General features: G+C 38.6%; 1 protein-coding gene across 1 annotated transcript in view; it reads right to left on the bottom strand.

The window, feature by feature from the left end:
* The window catches only part of NKAIN3 (sodium/potassium transporting ATPase interacting 3), a 200,737-nt gene that overhangs the window by 76,805 nt on the left and 109,712 nt on the right, over positions 1-14,220 (bottom strand). The window contains exon 5 of the mRNA XM_054708753.1: positions 1,149-1,346. Coding sequence (XP_054564728.1) covers positions 1,149-1,346 — 198 coding nt within the window. The remainder of the gene's footprint in view (positions 1-1,148; positions 1,347-14,220) is intronic.

Below are 14,220 nucleotides of genomic sequence, written 5' to 3'. Positions count from 1 at the left end.
TGGAATTCAGGTGCCTTGCTATAAGAAAGCCTATCATTTTTTTTCCAACAGCCAGCACCAGACATCTGAGTGAGTTCTTCTTGGATGCTCTAGCCCCAGCAGAGCTCTTGCTGAGAAGGTTCACATGAGTGATCCTAGCCAGTATCATATGGAACATAACTAACTACCCAGTGGAACCTTGTCCAAATTCCCGATGCACAGAACTCTAAGCAATAAGCTGGTATTATTTCAAGTAATTATATTTTGGAGTGTTTTGTTACACAGCAGTAGATAACAAATAAAGTAAATGATATCAGGGATTTCTCAAAGTTCTTCTTAGAAATAATTCCAAGGTACATTTTTCAGTGACACACACCTATATTTCTGTCATCGATTAATTTATTTTTGAGTCTATATCTCTCTTTCTGACTTTAACCAGCTAGATAGGACTGAGGTAGTTAGTTTATGGGAAGAGCATGGTTAAGAATGGCTTCCTTGTGTATTGACTCAAACAAAATGCCAAGTACTTGCTGGATCCCAAATAAATAGCATTCTTGATGATGGTAGGTAGCTTAAATTAATCCCACTCCACAGTGATCAAACTGTGGGTGGGGTAGCATCGTGGAAATAAATTAACTTTAAGAAGTTTCAAGCACATAAACCTTCTGTGGTCCAATCAAGCCATTTCCTCTGTGTTGCTCTAGGTGGAGCTGTGTCCTGACCCCAAATTTTAGGCACTAGAATGTGTAACACTCTCTGGGATTTGTTCCCTTAAGGAATGATTTTTTTGAAATATAAAATTTATTAGACTGAACAAACCATTGAGTGTGTTTCCATTTTCTTTCTCTAGAACTAATGTGCATTAGTAAAAGAATGCATGAGAAGTTGAAGCTGTAGTAGAAGGGAAGTAGAAAAGCCTAAGGCACGGGGTGGGAAACAGTGATACTATTTCATTGAATGGGTGGTTTGTATCTCAAGCTAGAAAGGACAGCAACTAACCAGTTCTAGAGACAACGTGTCTGGATACCTATTGGAAGATGTCACCTGCCATTAAGTATAACTGATGTTAGCGTAATCGATGCTATTTCCATGTCCCTGGAAATGGTTCAGATATAAAATGCCACTAAAGGAGGGTCCTGGTCAGACAATGACACAGAGGTGAAACTTACAGAAAGTAGTATTTGGATGGCACTGTGGATGACCTCCAGGTACTGGAAGTCGACGATGCAGCCTGTGACAGAGACGTACGTGTAATCATCCATCATGCCGTGGGCTGATGGAGGCAGCACTCTTCGGACACAACCAGGCCCATGTTCCCGCCACCATGACCGATGTACAGAAATGTTGAATGTCATTAGATCTGTATCCTAGGTGGGCAGGAGACAAGGAAACAGAAGGTGACAATCATATCAAATCATATCTTTGATTTTCTCCTTAGGGAGAACTCAGGATGGTTAAAATTGTTGAGATGATTTAAATTTCAAGTGCAAAGTAACAAAGACAAAACCAGACATGACTATATGTATCATATGCCTAAACTGTGTAGAGATAGAATCTTTTGAATAATAACATTCTAAGGTTAGCACACATCATGAGTCCCTCTACATATATTCATTTTAAATTTTTTTTTGTTCATTTTGAAACTTTTTATCTGCATTTTCTTGTTTCATTATCATTGATATCACCATCATGTGATAACATTTTTTGAGTGCTTTATTGCATGTAGACATTTTTCTAAGTACTTTTCATATATTATATCCTTTAATTTTTATGTATATACTATTACCAACCTAATTTATAATAGGCTGAATAATAGCCCTCCCAAAACACATGCAAATCCTACTCCCTGGAACCTATGAATTTCACTTTCTATGGCAATAAAGAACTTTGCAGATGTGATTGAGTTAAGAATCATGAGATGGGAGGATTATCTTGGATTATCTGAGTGGGGCCTAAATGCAATCACATGCATCCTATGAGAGGGAGACAGAAGAAGTTTAGATACAAGAAAGAAGAGGAGAAGGCAATGTGACCATGAAGGCAGGGATTGGAGTGATGTGGCCACTAGCCCAGGAATGTTGGCACCAATAGATGCTGGATGAGATAAGAAAAGGTTCTCCCCTCAAGCTCCAGAGGGAACATGACCCTGCAAACACCTTGACTTCAGCCCAGTGAAACCGATTTCAGACTTCTGGCCTCCAGAATTGTGAGAGAATAAATTTCTGTTGTTTAAAAACACCATGCTTGTGGTAATTTGTCAGAGTGAAATAATGAGAAACTAATACATATGAGAAAAGTAAGTCACAGAGAGGTAAAATAAATTGCCCAATTTAGCTAATGAATAAATTAAATAACTTGCCTATTTAGTGGCCAATCGAGCACTTGACCCCATGCAGTCTATACTTTCAGGTATGACCTGGTACTATCCCATTGCCTACTGTATACTCCCCACAAACCCTTACAATTCCTCATACTCTGAAGGGAGCTAAGTCCTTTCTTCTTACTTGTTTCCAGAAAATTCCACCACAGCCAGAGCAAAAGAACAAAGGAGGCAATCCTCAACACATACATCTCAAAAAAACCTATCAGACCTCTTGGCAGAGACAACAGCCCACGTGTTTAATCCTCAAGAGATGCCCTATACAATTCCAGGTTTTTTGGTAAACATTGCTGAATCAAAATATAGGGTGGTTATTTCTTTATTTTAGGAAATATCGGGCATTTGAAGCATTGTGAAATGTCTGGCAAAAAATAGATGCTCAATAAATATTTGTCTCAGGTTGTTAAAAAAAAGAGAGAGAGATGCCCTGTAGTGTTTTTGGGGTGTCAGCCATGAAGGACTAAGATCAAAATATTTTTGTCATAATAATAGATTGAAAAGAATAGATGGTTCTAGACTCACAAATAAATGAAAGATTACAGCTTCCTGCCTGTGCAGAGCAGGAGGAGGTGTGACGATGGAGACAGGGCACGGAGGTTGGGGGACCAGGGCACTAGACCTGGAGGGAAGCTGTAGACACAGGAGCAAGGTCAGTTTATGTTGATTTTCCAGCCACCACTTCGAGCAAACTCCATTGTCACTAGCGCCAGGGGGACATGTTGAAGTGGGCACCATACATAGTCTTTGCTCAGAGGCCCAGAGACTGCCCTTTGATGGTACCATTCAAATGATGCCCAGGCCCACCTCAGTAGGATGAGGACTATCCCCACCTCAGTGCGTAGGACGCTTCTAAGTGCCAGGAATTGAGTTTGGAACTCTGAAAACATAGGGGAAGCTGGTGTGAAATGCAAAGCCCTTGAACTTATAGGTGGCTGAGGAGAACTCTCTGAGCAAGGACAGGGGGAAACCCTCCCCTGTTATTCTCTGCTGTGTATGCACAGGAACCATGAGGTTAGAAACACTTCCAGTTCACACCAGTAGGCAAAGTTACTCTACAGTTTTAGATTTTCCTCAACTCAGGAACTCAAAGTACTATTATAAGGATGCCTCAGATTACACCAATAACAAAACATTTTATCTCTTTCTCTTTGGTTGCTGGTTTGCTACACATATCATTCAGTTACCTTCACAGTTATAGCACTTTATTGATAATAAAACCTTTTACATCATTTTTTCGGGGGGTTGTTGACTTGCTACATGAGTCATTTGCAGGAACCCTCTGAGAGGAAAATATTGTAGAAAAATAATTGCTTTAGCAAGTGAATTAAGTTGAGCACAAGACACTTTACCTGCAGGCAACCTGTACAATGACTGCTCCCTTTCCTGGCCATCAAGTTTAATCTCTTACAGTTAGTTTTAATAACTACAGAAGACTTATTATCTCCCATTTTAATAGAATTCATTAGGTTCAGAATGAACGAGCATCATCTCAAAATTTATACCAGTTTCTATTGCAGAACTGTAAGCTCCTTTCAATATGACTTTGACTAAAATTTATATTATACAAATAAAACAAAAGTGAATTTATGAACTAATGATACATATTTGTTACACTCATAAAATCTCTCAATGTAGTTCTCACTTAATTTGTTGGCACTATAAACTGCACTATTATTTGCAATGATTGTATTAAAATTTGAATGAGAACAGCAATATGTTGGGGTTAAGGGCAGGCCACCCCCAAATATGCCAAAATGGCATTCTGATTATTTTTAATTAAAGTTCCTTGAGAAACAGTCAGTGCAAGAATGCTCCGACCCTTCTCTCTGTCCCCTGAAAGCAGGAAGTAAATCTCCCATACAAAAGGTACCCTACCTGCACCAGATGGTACAGAGACTTCCTCATCACCAGAGATAGGGAATTAAGGGCCCAGAACCTATGGGAAGAAACCTTGCTACTTCTTTACTAACTTACCACTCTAAGCTCAAACTCCGCTTAGATACTTCACTAGTTAAGCACCCAAGCTGAAGTTTCTTCGCCCTGTCAATTCCTCACAAATTTATTGTTTCCTCTTCTACAAATTACAAAAGCTGCCTGCTTTGGTCCTTTCTTTAGGTCCCATTTCTGTGTGACCTCCATCTGTATGAACTAGAGGCCTGATGCACAAAATTCGTGCAAGGGGCTCGGCCCTTGCAGCCCCAGCTGCCTCGGCCGGCCTTCACAGCCCCTCAAAGCCTCGGCTGGTCCTCACAGCCTCAGCCTGCCCTCGCAGCCCTGGTTTCTGCTGTTCGGTCTAATTAGCATATTAGCTCTTTATTATATAGGATTTTAAAATTTCCCCCTCCTGTTAATTTGTCTTCTGTCAATTTTTTTAAAAGATATTTTATTGATTTTTTACAGAGAGGAAGGGAGAGGGACAGAGTCAGAAACATCGATGAGAGAGAAACATCGATCAGCTGCCTCCTGCACACCCCCCACTGGGGATGTGCCCGCAACCAAAGCACATGCCCCTGACCGGAATCGAACCGGGGACCCTTGAGTCCGCAGGCCGACGCTCTTATCTACTGAGCCAAACCGGTTAGGGCTGTCTTCTGTCAATTTGATGAGACCAGCCAAAAGCATGAAGGAGGATGGGGATGTGGTTTCCCTCCCTGCAATAGCATCAAATTATACTTAAAGTTCAAACTTCTTATTTAAATTTGGTTTGGAATTGTATCATAGGCTTGTGTCTAATTTCTATCCCCTTCAAACATTTAAAAAACCTTGACACATGATAACTCAGTTTTGTATATGAGGCACATCAGAGGAAATGCAACACAGAAAACTACAACAACATTTTTATAAGGAAAAAATAAATAAATATGGAGGATTACTTATTTTGTGGGAGCCTTTCATTATCACATTTAAATCATGTAGTTTGGAAATACATGGGTTGTTAATATTTGACCATAGATCAACAAAGTAATCTTAAAAACAATGTTGAGTAGCTCAAATATCATTTCCCATACACTTCTTGGAATTAGTTTTATATGATGATTTAAGCACAACATGGTTAAGAACTTGACAACTGATATCCCTGCCATTTTCTTTAGAATTTAAATGATATAAATAATGAAATTTGTATTTATGCAAGCATAAGTGATTACTAAGGGGACAGTTTGTAGAACAAGGAAGAGGAAAGCAAGGAGAGAGAAGGGAAACATGAAACAAAAGCAGAAGGGCTTGGAAGGCGTAAGGGCAGCCTGGAGAGAGAGCACGTAAAAGCCAACAGAGAGAGAATTTCAGGAAGGATGGTGATGTCACAGACTCAAAGACTCCTGAAGAAAAAAGGCCACTGAATTTGCTGATTGATGGCAGAGAAGGGGACCTTACAAAATGCAATGCCAGGAGAGTATTGGGAGTGAAAAACTGGATTACAAGAAGTTGAGGAAATTGAGAAGTTAGGATATTTTTCATGAAGTTTTGGAGTCAAGATAGTGAGAACATAGGAAGGTGGCTTCAGGGTGGTCAAGGGCAATAACAGTCAACACGCAAAGAACCAGATGTTAGCCATATCTGCTCACATTCACCAAGTTATGATGTAACAGAAAATTATTCCAGAATATCTTCTTTCCTCCAATATCTATTCCAGTAAATTATAAGTGTTCAAAATTTCTTTCATTTCATTAGTATGAATTACAGACTTGTTTCCATTTTATTTAAATACTTGAATTAAAAAAACGCCAGAAATTTTTTGAAATGTTCACTAACTGTGTATATAGACACGCCTGTCCATATTCCATTCATAATTAGCAGCCATAGTCTTGGAATCAGTTCACATCCTAAAAAAATGTCAATATTCACTTCTTTTATAGTATACCACTATATAATTTCTCAAGGACATAATCTATCTCTTATTCTTCTTTGTCCTTTTAATCATCTGTTTTTTGGGTATGTTTCTAATTTAACTTTAGCTAATCCTCTCTAGAAATGGAGTCCTAACCACTCATAATATTCACTTTTCCTCTTTCTCCTTAGTTGTGGCTCAAAGAGTTGAATTTATTTTTATAAAGTTATCTACTTCCTCTGTTTTATCACTTCCTTATATCATAAGCAGGCCACCTGGAAGTGAAAATGTGACCTTGGAGAGAAGTCCACATGTATTTAAGAAAATAGATTTTTGCTTAGCTTCAGGTTTATATTTATATAATATAATTTATGCCAGTTTAAACTTCTTTTTAAATACTTATTCATCTCAGAATATGAATTAGAAAAGTTAAAAAAATCTTCCTACATTTCTAATTGTTTTCTTTCACTAAACATTTCAGAGGGGAAAGAGGGGAACATATGTAATACTTTCAACAATAGAGAATTATTAAAAAAAGACATTTCAGAGAACACTAGATCTACATAATAAAGAACAAACACAGTACTTTGTAGTGAAGTTTAAGTGTTTGGAGCCCAGAATAGCCCCAGTTCAAATATATAACAACTAGAGGCCCAGCGCAAATTCCTGTATGGGTAGGGTCCCTAGGCCTGGCTGGTGATCTGGGCCGATCTGTGTGGTGACTGGTGGGGTGATCGGGCCCCCCCTCCACCCCACCCACTTGCCGGCCTGGCCCTGCCCACTCACTGGCCCCACCCTGCTGCAGCTGCCAGGTCGCTTCCCTCTGCGGGCGACCAGCAGGGGGAGCGGTGATCCCTGCTCCCACCCACCTTGGCTGGCCTGGGGCCTGAGGGCTGGGCCCAGCTCCTGCGTTGAGTGTCTGCCCCTTGGTGGTCAGTGCGCGTCATAGCGACCAGTTGTTCTTCAGTTCAGTCAGTTTGCATATTAGGCTTTTATTATATAGGATTACATGTTATTTTTCTACATTAAAAGCAGCATTTATAGACAGACTTAAAAGGTACCTAAACTTCCAATAGGAAGTATCTGACATTTGCTCTTGCTTTCTTAAGGCCATAAAAACTCCTATAATCCATGAACAAGTCATTGATGTTGTAAATCAAGAGCAGTCTGAGTGAGGAGTGGCTGCTGATGATTTTGGTTTCTTGTTTCTCATCTTTACAACTAGGCCTTGCTAGAATTTTTCAATTTTCTACCACTGATCATAGACTAGGGATGGAGTTAAAAGTAATCAAGCTTTTCATCTTCATTCTTGGCTTAATTCCCTACATTGGACCACTTCAGAAAGCAACTGAGTTTCATTCATTTATTCAACAGATATTTATGGAGTTTCTAATATGAGGTATGCATTGGGATTTAAGGATGAACATAAAATATTATCCCAGGCCTCATGATGAAACATATATTCTAATGGAGAAGATAGGTAATAAAGTAAACAAATAAACAAAAATAATTATACATTGCAAAAACTAACAAAAAGAAAATGATGTGATGAAGGGTGATGGGATTGAGGAACGGTCAGAGAAGGCTTCTCCAATAGCTGACATTTGGGCTAAAACTTTTAGGTGAGAAAGAACTAGACATGTGAAGATTTGGGAAAAGTCTACAAGTGCAAAGATCATGAGACAGCAAAGAGGTCTAAATATTCCAGGGATTGGCTCAGCTGGTGTGTGTGGCTCAGTGGTTGAGCATTGACCTATGCTCAGTTGGTTGGAGTGTCTTCCGTATACCAAAAGGTTGTGGGTTTGATCCCTGGCTGGGATAAGTATGCAAAACAACCAATTGATGTTTCTCCTTCATAGGAGGTCAAGGTTCAATTCTTGGTCAGGGCACATACCCGGGTTGCGGGCTTGATCCCCAGTGTGGGACGTGCAGGAGTCAGCCGATCAATGATTCTCTCTCATCATTGATGTTTCTAACTCCCTCTCCCTCTCCCTTTCTTGCTGAAATCAATAAAAATATATTAAAAAATAAAAACAAATATTCCAGGGACCAATTGAAGGTCTATGTAGCTGGGGTGAAGGTGAGAGGAGGGTAAGAGTCATAGAAGATGAGGTTAAAGCAATAGGAAACAAGAAATGCTAAAGAGTCTGGATTTTACTCAAAGTCCAGTTGGGAAATCAAATATTGATATCACTTGTGCATTTTTAAAAAGATAATTTTAATAACTGTAGTGAAAATGGATTAAAAGTGGAAGCCAGTTAGGTGGTTACTATAGCAGGAATGGTGACTAGGAGGAAGGTGATAGCAGTGGAGAGGGGCAGAACAGAGAGGTGAGATATCTTTTGGAGGCAGAATAGCATGTGGAGATGAGAGGAAGAGATCAATTAAGGATGACTCAGGGACTGAGCAGAAAGAGTCTCATTGGCTGATGACAATTCTCTGAAGCCACGAGCCATCAGTAGCCAATAGTTACAGCTTTTCTGAGCCATTTGATTGCTGTTGGAAGGAACCAAACAAAAACACCCCGGTTCCTAATAATGGCTCTAAAGAAATTATTAATCCCATTAGAGGAAATGATGTGAATAGAGCCCATTTTTTAAAAAATCCTCACTCAAGGATGTGTTTTTATTGATTTTTAGAGGAAGAGAGAGAGAGAGAGAGAGCGAGAGCGTGCGAGAGAGAGAGAGAGAGAGAGAGAGAAAGAGAGAGATAAACATTGATGTGAGTGATAAACATCAATTGGTTGTTTCTCAGACTCTCCCCAACCGGGAATCAAACCTGCATGCAACCTTTGGGTGTATGGAAGACACTCCAACCAACTGAGCCACCTGGCCAGAACAATGAAGCCCACTTTTACTGAAGGGCCACCTTAAAGGTGGGTGGGGAAAGCACAGTAAAAGCTAACAAAAACCCTTCAATTTGCAGGGAAAATTTTTGTTTTTCTTGTACATGCCAAGCTCGCCTTCTCTTATCTGTGTTTACCTTTAGTTGTCCATTCACTAGCCATGCCTTCATTTATACTGAAGGCATGGCTAGTGAATCATCAGGTCCAAAGAGCAGAATCAGCAATGTCCCTGGAACAACAGCCTTCCAAACGCCAAGCATTGGAGCACTGAAACTATTTCATGCCAGTGATGCCTGAAATATTTGTGAAAGTATAATGTACATTCACAGATATTGACATTTATGGTACATAATTGCTGCACCTGAATACACTAAGATTTGCCTACAGATGATTAAAAAATAAGTATACATTTCATTTGTACTCTATGAATTTTAAACACCTGTAGTTTACTTAGTTAATTACTAAGCCAATTCAACACATCTGGCTTCTCTGTCTTTGTGTTAATCAATAATTATTTAATTACAATGTTATGCCTTTTATGCTAATGAAGATGTTGAGACCATAAAACTGTGCTACTTTTCTGCTTCATGCTGGCACTAATGGGTTATATTTATAGTTTGGTGTATTCATAATTCATGCATGCATATGTATGTAAGCACACATTTTACTTCATTTGCACAACAGAAATTTTCCTATTCAATCAGTTTTGTTTTGTTTTGTTTTTTTGTTTATTTGCTGGGAAGGAATTACCTTTATTTTTTTTTTTTTCTCTCTCCAATTTTGGTAGGAAAAAATTCCTTGACAAAAAAAAAAAAAAGTTGGTTTTAATGTGCTAGGAAGAACCATGTAATCCTTTTAACTGTTCCCTTTTTGAAAGGTACTTGGATTAATAGAGCAATCAATGTTGGTCTTTTTGACCTGTGGATGCGGCCGCTGGTGTGGTTTAAAACTCTGTAAAAGAAGACTCTTTTTCTTAATCGCTTCCTTTACTTTAGCAAAGGAAGCGATTAAGAAAAAGGTCTGATTAACTGCAGACTTGGATGTGGTGAAAACCTCTCTGGTAGGTTCTCATCTATCACCATTAATCTCAAGTTGCAGATCTTGGCTGGCTTTCAGGAGGCAGTGTTAGAGACAATGACTCAAGTACAACTCTCTGGTGGATTTTCATCATAGCAGTGGGGGAGAGGGGGGTGTTAGCCCATTCTCATTGCTTGACTCCTCATTAGAGTCTTTAGGGTTCCATACAAATTTTGGCCTGTATGTGTGTGTGGGGGTGATATTCACTTTGCTGTGGGGAGGAGCGCAACTGAAAATAAAAGCCCACATCTACCCATAGTAGCTATCATATTCACTTTGAGAATACTGTCTCTTTTCCTGTCTCCATAGGTCCCTTTATATGACTATAAGCAATTGTACCAAATTTGGAGATGCCTTTTGCAAACATTAGCTCTATGCCCTTCTTCTAAACAAGATTAAATTATCACTAGCCAGGTATTTCACAAGTGTGTGAAGTCCAATGACCACAAAGGAATTACCTAACAATGAACAGACTTATTTGATTACTATTTAATTATTTTTTTGGGGGAGGGAGAATGATAATGAGGGTCATTTTCTATTTTTTAACCCCCCTGGCTGAATCATGGGGTTATCTTTCATAGTGTGAAGATCAGGGTGCTTCCAAGCTATTAATTCATATTAGAAAGTGAATTATTTCATTCTTACTAGGAATGATCAATCCCAATAATTTTAATTTCTCTAAGTGAAATAAGACCACTTTGAGCTCTTCCTCATTTAAAGTAGAATTTGAAGTTCTCCAAACAAATAATCACTTTCAATGGGCAGATCATAAGGATCCCATTTCTTTTCATGGATCTTTGGTCAATTTCTGGTTGTTCTCTTTGCAGATAGTGGTTGGTCTTAAAACATCCAACTTGTCCAAAAACACATTTAACTATACTTTCCATAAGCTCCTAGATGAATACACATGCTATTATACAAGATGGAAGATCGGCCTCTAGCCACCAAACAATCCTCCCACCATGAACTGTGATTATTCCTGTGGGGAGACTTGCCTAGTGGAATCTTCAAGGGATGTTGAGTATTTTATTGTGGCTACATCTATTGTAGTGTCTGGGTGACAACAGGATGAAGTCACAAGTGCTTGTTTATGCTCTGCCCCATTTCCCCTTTGTCTAAACACAAGGAGCCTTCAAACAGTACAGGTTTTCCTCTTTATGAATATAATAGTCTCTCTATACATATAGATCATTACAAATTTTAATATCTTATTAGGTCCTCAAATAGTCTCTAAAAATGAATGCATAATTTCTCCTTGCTCATCCCTTTAATAGGAAGGCTGTTTATAGTCATTATTCTCTATTCATCACAGAACAAAAATGTTTATAATTTCTTAATTAGCACTTTATAACTAAAAGACATAGTCTATATAAATTAAAATATATTGGTGAATGAAGAACAAAGGCATTTAGAACTGTAACTCAGAGCCATTTTTGTAGAAAGTGACTCATAAGGTCTGATAAAGTTTTGTTATAAGAGTGATGCTTTGAGCATCTTGTCAACCAATGATGAGGTCTGGTGGCATCTTATTTGTTATTTGAGACTCATCAGGAGTTCTGTGCACACTAAAAAGCCTGGTCTAGGGGCCCAGGGCAGGTGAAATGGAGGTGGTTCAGTCAGTAACCAGAATATGACAGCACATCTCACCAATCATGGGTCCAACTATTTCTCTGAGTCTTAGAATGAAATACACAGTTTTTGAGGAAGTCTAGAACTTTAAAACAGTTTGCAGAGTTTCAAGAAATAGATCAAACAAGAAGATGACTTTTTTGCTTTTTACAGTCAAAACTATCATTCCTTAAAAAGATCTATTTTTTTTAGTGAAGGGCTATGTTTCTAAGGGTCCCATTTGCTGAGGAAGAAGAACCCATAGCCCTCAAAGGCAGCAGTCACACCAGAGCCTGGTAAGTCAGCCTGAAAACACCCAGTTTGCCTCACATTCTAATCATAGTCTCACTGTTAAGAAAAAAAAAATCTCAATTTGAGTAGTAGGCTATTGGCTGATTTTCTTTAACCTTTAATCAAATGAGAATTGAAATAGTGGACCTGGCACTGGCATTCTCTCCATATCCTCAAGGACTTTAATTTCCATTTGCCTGTTTAACATTCTCTAATTTTAGGCCATGTGCCAAGTAGCAGTACTGTCATACTTTAGGCAAATTATATAAGATTTAAATTTCAATTTAGAAGTCCAGGCAGTTCCCTTATATTTTTATTTATTGATTTTTGAGAGAGAGAGAGAGAGAGAGAGAGAGAGAGAGAGAGAGAGAGAGAGAGAGAAAGATTGATTTTTTTTGTTCCACTTATTCATGTATTCATCAGTTGATTCTTGTATGTGCCCTGACTAGAGATCCAACCTGCAACCTTGGTGTTTCTGGACGATGCTCTAACCAACTGAGCTAACCCGGCCAGGGCCTATATTTTAAAAATCGAGGCATTCTTCAGCAAATGATTATGCTATCTAGATCATCTGCCTCTTTTTTTTAAGTTATATACTTAAATTTATAGTTTCTAGATGTGACTCTAGAAGGAATATATTACTCCAGGACAGATGAGGCCATGCAAAAAGACACTGGAATTGGGGAATATGAGTGACATAAATTCTATAAGGGCAAAAATATTCCAGGTCATCCCTTCCCCATGATCTCATTATATCTGAGACCAGTATTGCTGTTACAAGATGCTCATTAAAGACCCATGAAGAAGAGAAGGGGTAAGATAGATGCATAATACATAGTGATGCATTTCAGGTAAGGATAGATTGGTGTTGCATAACTGTGCTGTGAAATGAAGGCCACCACTGTCAGTTAGAGATTGACTGCCTGGACCCAGGAGGACAAAGAATTTTATGAGGACATTCAGTAAACTTGGAATCCAAAGGTTAGATCCATTAAATTACATACCATTAACGAAAGACAGAATTGGAATTACAAGTAATAATTCCATTGAGAATTTTTATAGCTATGTGATAATTCATGGTATTCTTCGGTCGTTTATTTTTCTCGTGACCATGAATACTGCTCTCAAATTCAGGTAGCTGGTAACAGACTGTATCATACACAGTACATATTGTATATTTATTTATGAACATTTAGAAATAAAGATGTTCCTATAATTTAATGTAAATGCATAAATATGGTAGGGCTATCGGCTCATCATAAAATAGCAGGGATTGTTACAGAAAACATGCTGGGCCATTTATATAATGATTTTCAGTATTGGAAAAAAAAGTTGTACCTTGGGGATATGTAAATTACAGCTTCTTAGTCTGATAAATACTCAATTTGGTCATAATTACACATAAAGCAATGCCTTTGGTTTGTGTGAATTGTGGTGATTTTTGGGTAGGTCAGTTCTTGCATCTGACAGAATGTATGCAAAGGATTAGAGAGAGTATCAACCAACCTACTGCACTATGTTGGTAATGTTCAAAACTTACCTGTCAGTCAACGTGTAAGACAAGTGGATTATTTGTGCAGATTTTACTGAGAACAAAGTCAGATGCTCAGAATAAAAAACAGTGATCTTATTCATATGTGGAATCTAAAGAACAAAATAAACTGATGAACAAAATAGACCCAGAGACATAGAAGAATGGAATAGGCTGTTAAATCTCAGAGGGAAGGCGGGGGTGGGAGGGTGGATGAGAATATATTAACCAAAGAATTTATATGTATATATGCATAAACCATGGAAACAGACAATATAGTGTGGTGAAGGCCTGGGGCAGGAGAGGAGGAACCGGCACGGGATAGAAGGGGTCAATGGAGGCGGTGGGGGAGGGGGAGAGGTGACATATGCAATACTTTCAACAATAAAGATAAATTAAAAAAAAAACACCTAAAAAAACAAACAAGATTCCAGCTAATTGTAGGACAATAATTCACAGGACTAGTTCATCCCAGAAATTTTCATAGCTTCTCATTGTGAATTACCATCTCAAAGACTAGTTTCCAAGAGAATCTCACAAGCCTCCATCCATGTCAATGAAAGGAGTCAACAATGAACAGAATTAGAGAACCTTAGCACCAATAACGGATCCATTCTTAGTAGGCCATTTGCTTGGGATGGTTTTTAGATGTTTAATGAAGTGACAGCAGACTCTCTGTGCCC

The sequence above is a fragment of the Eptesicus fuscus genome, chromosome 19 (assembly GCF_027574615.1).
Source record: "Eptesicus fuscus isolate TK198812 chromosome 19, DD_ASM_mEF_20220401, whole genome shotgun sequence".
NCBI lineage: Eukaryota > Metazoa > Chordata > Mammalia > Chiroptera > Vespertilionidae > Eptesicus > Eptesicus fuscus.
Note: the sequence above shows the minus strand (reverse complement) of the source record. Positions and strands in the feature narration are given on the sequence as shown.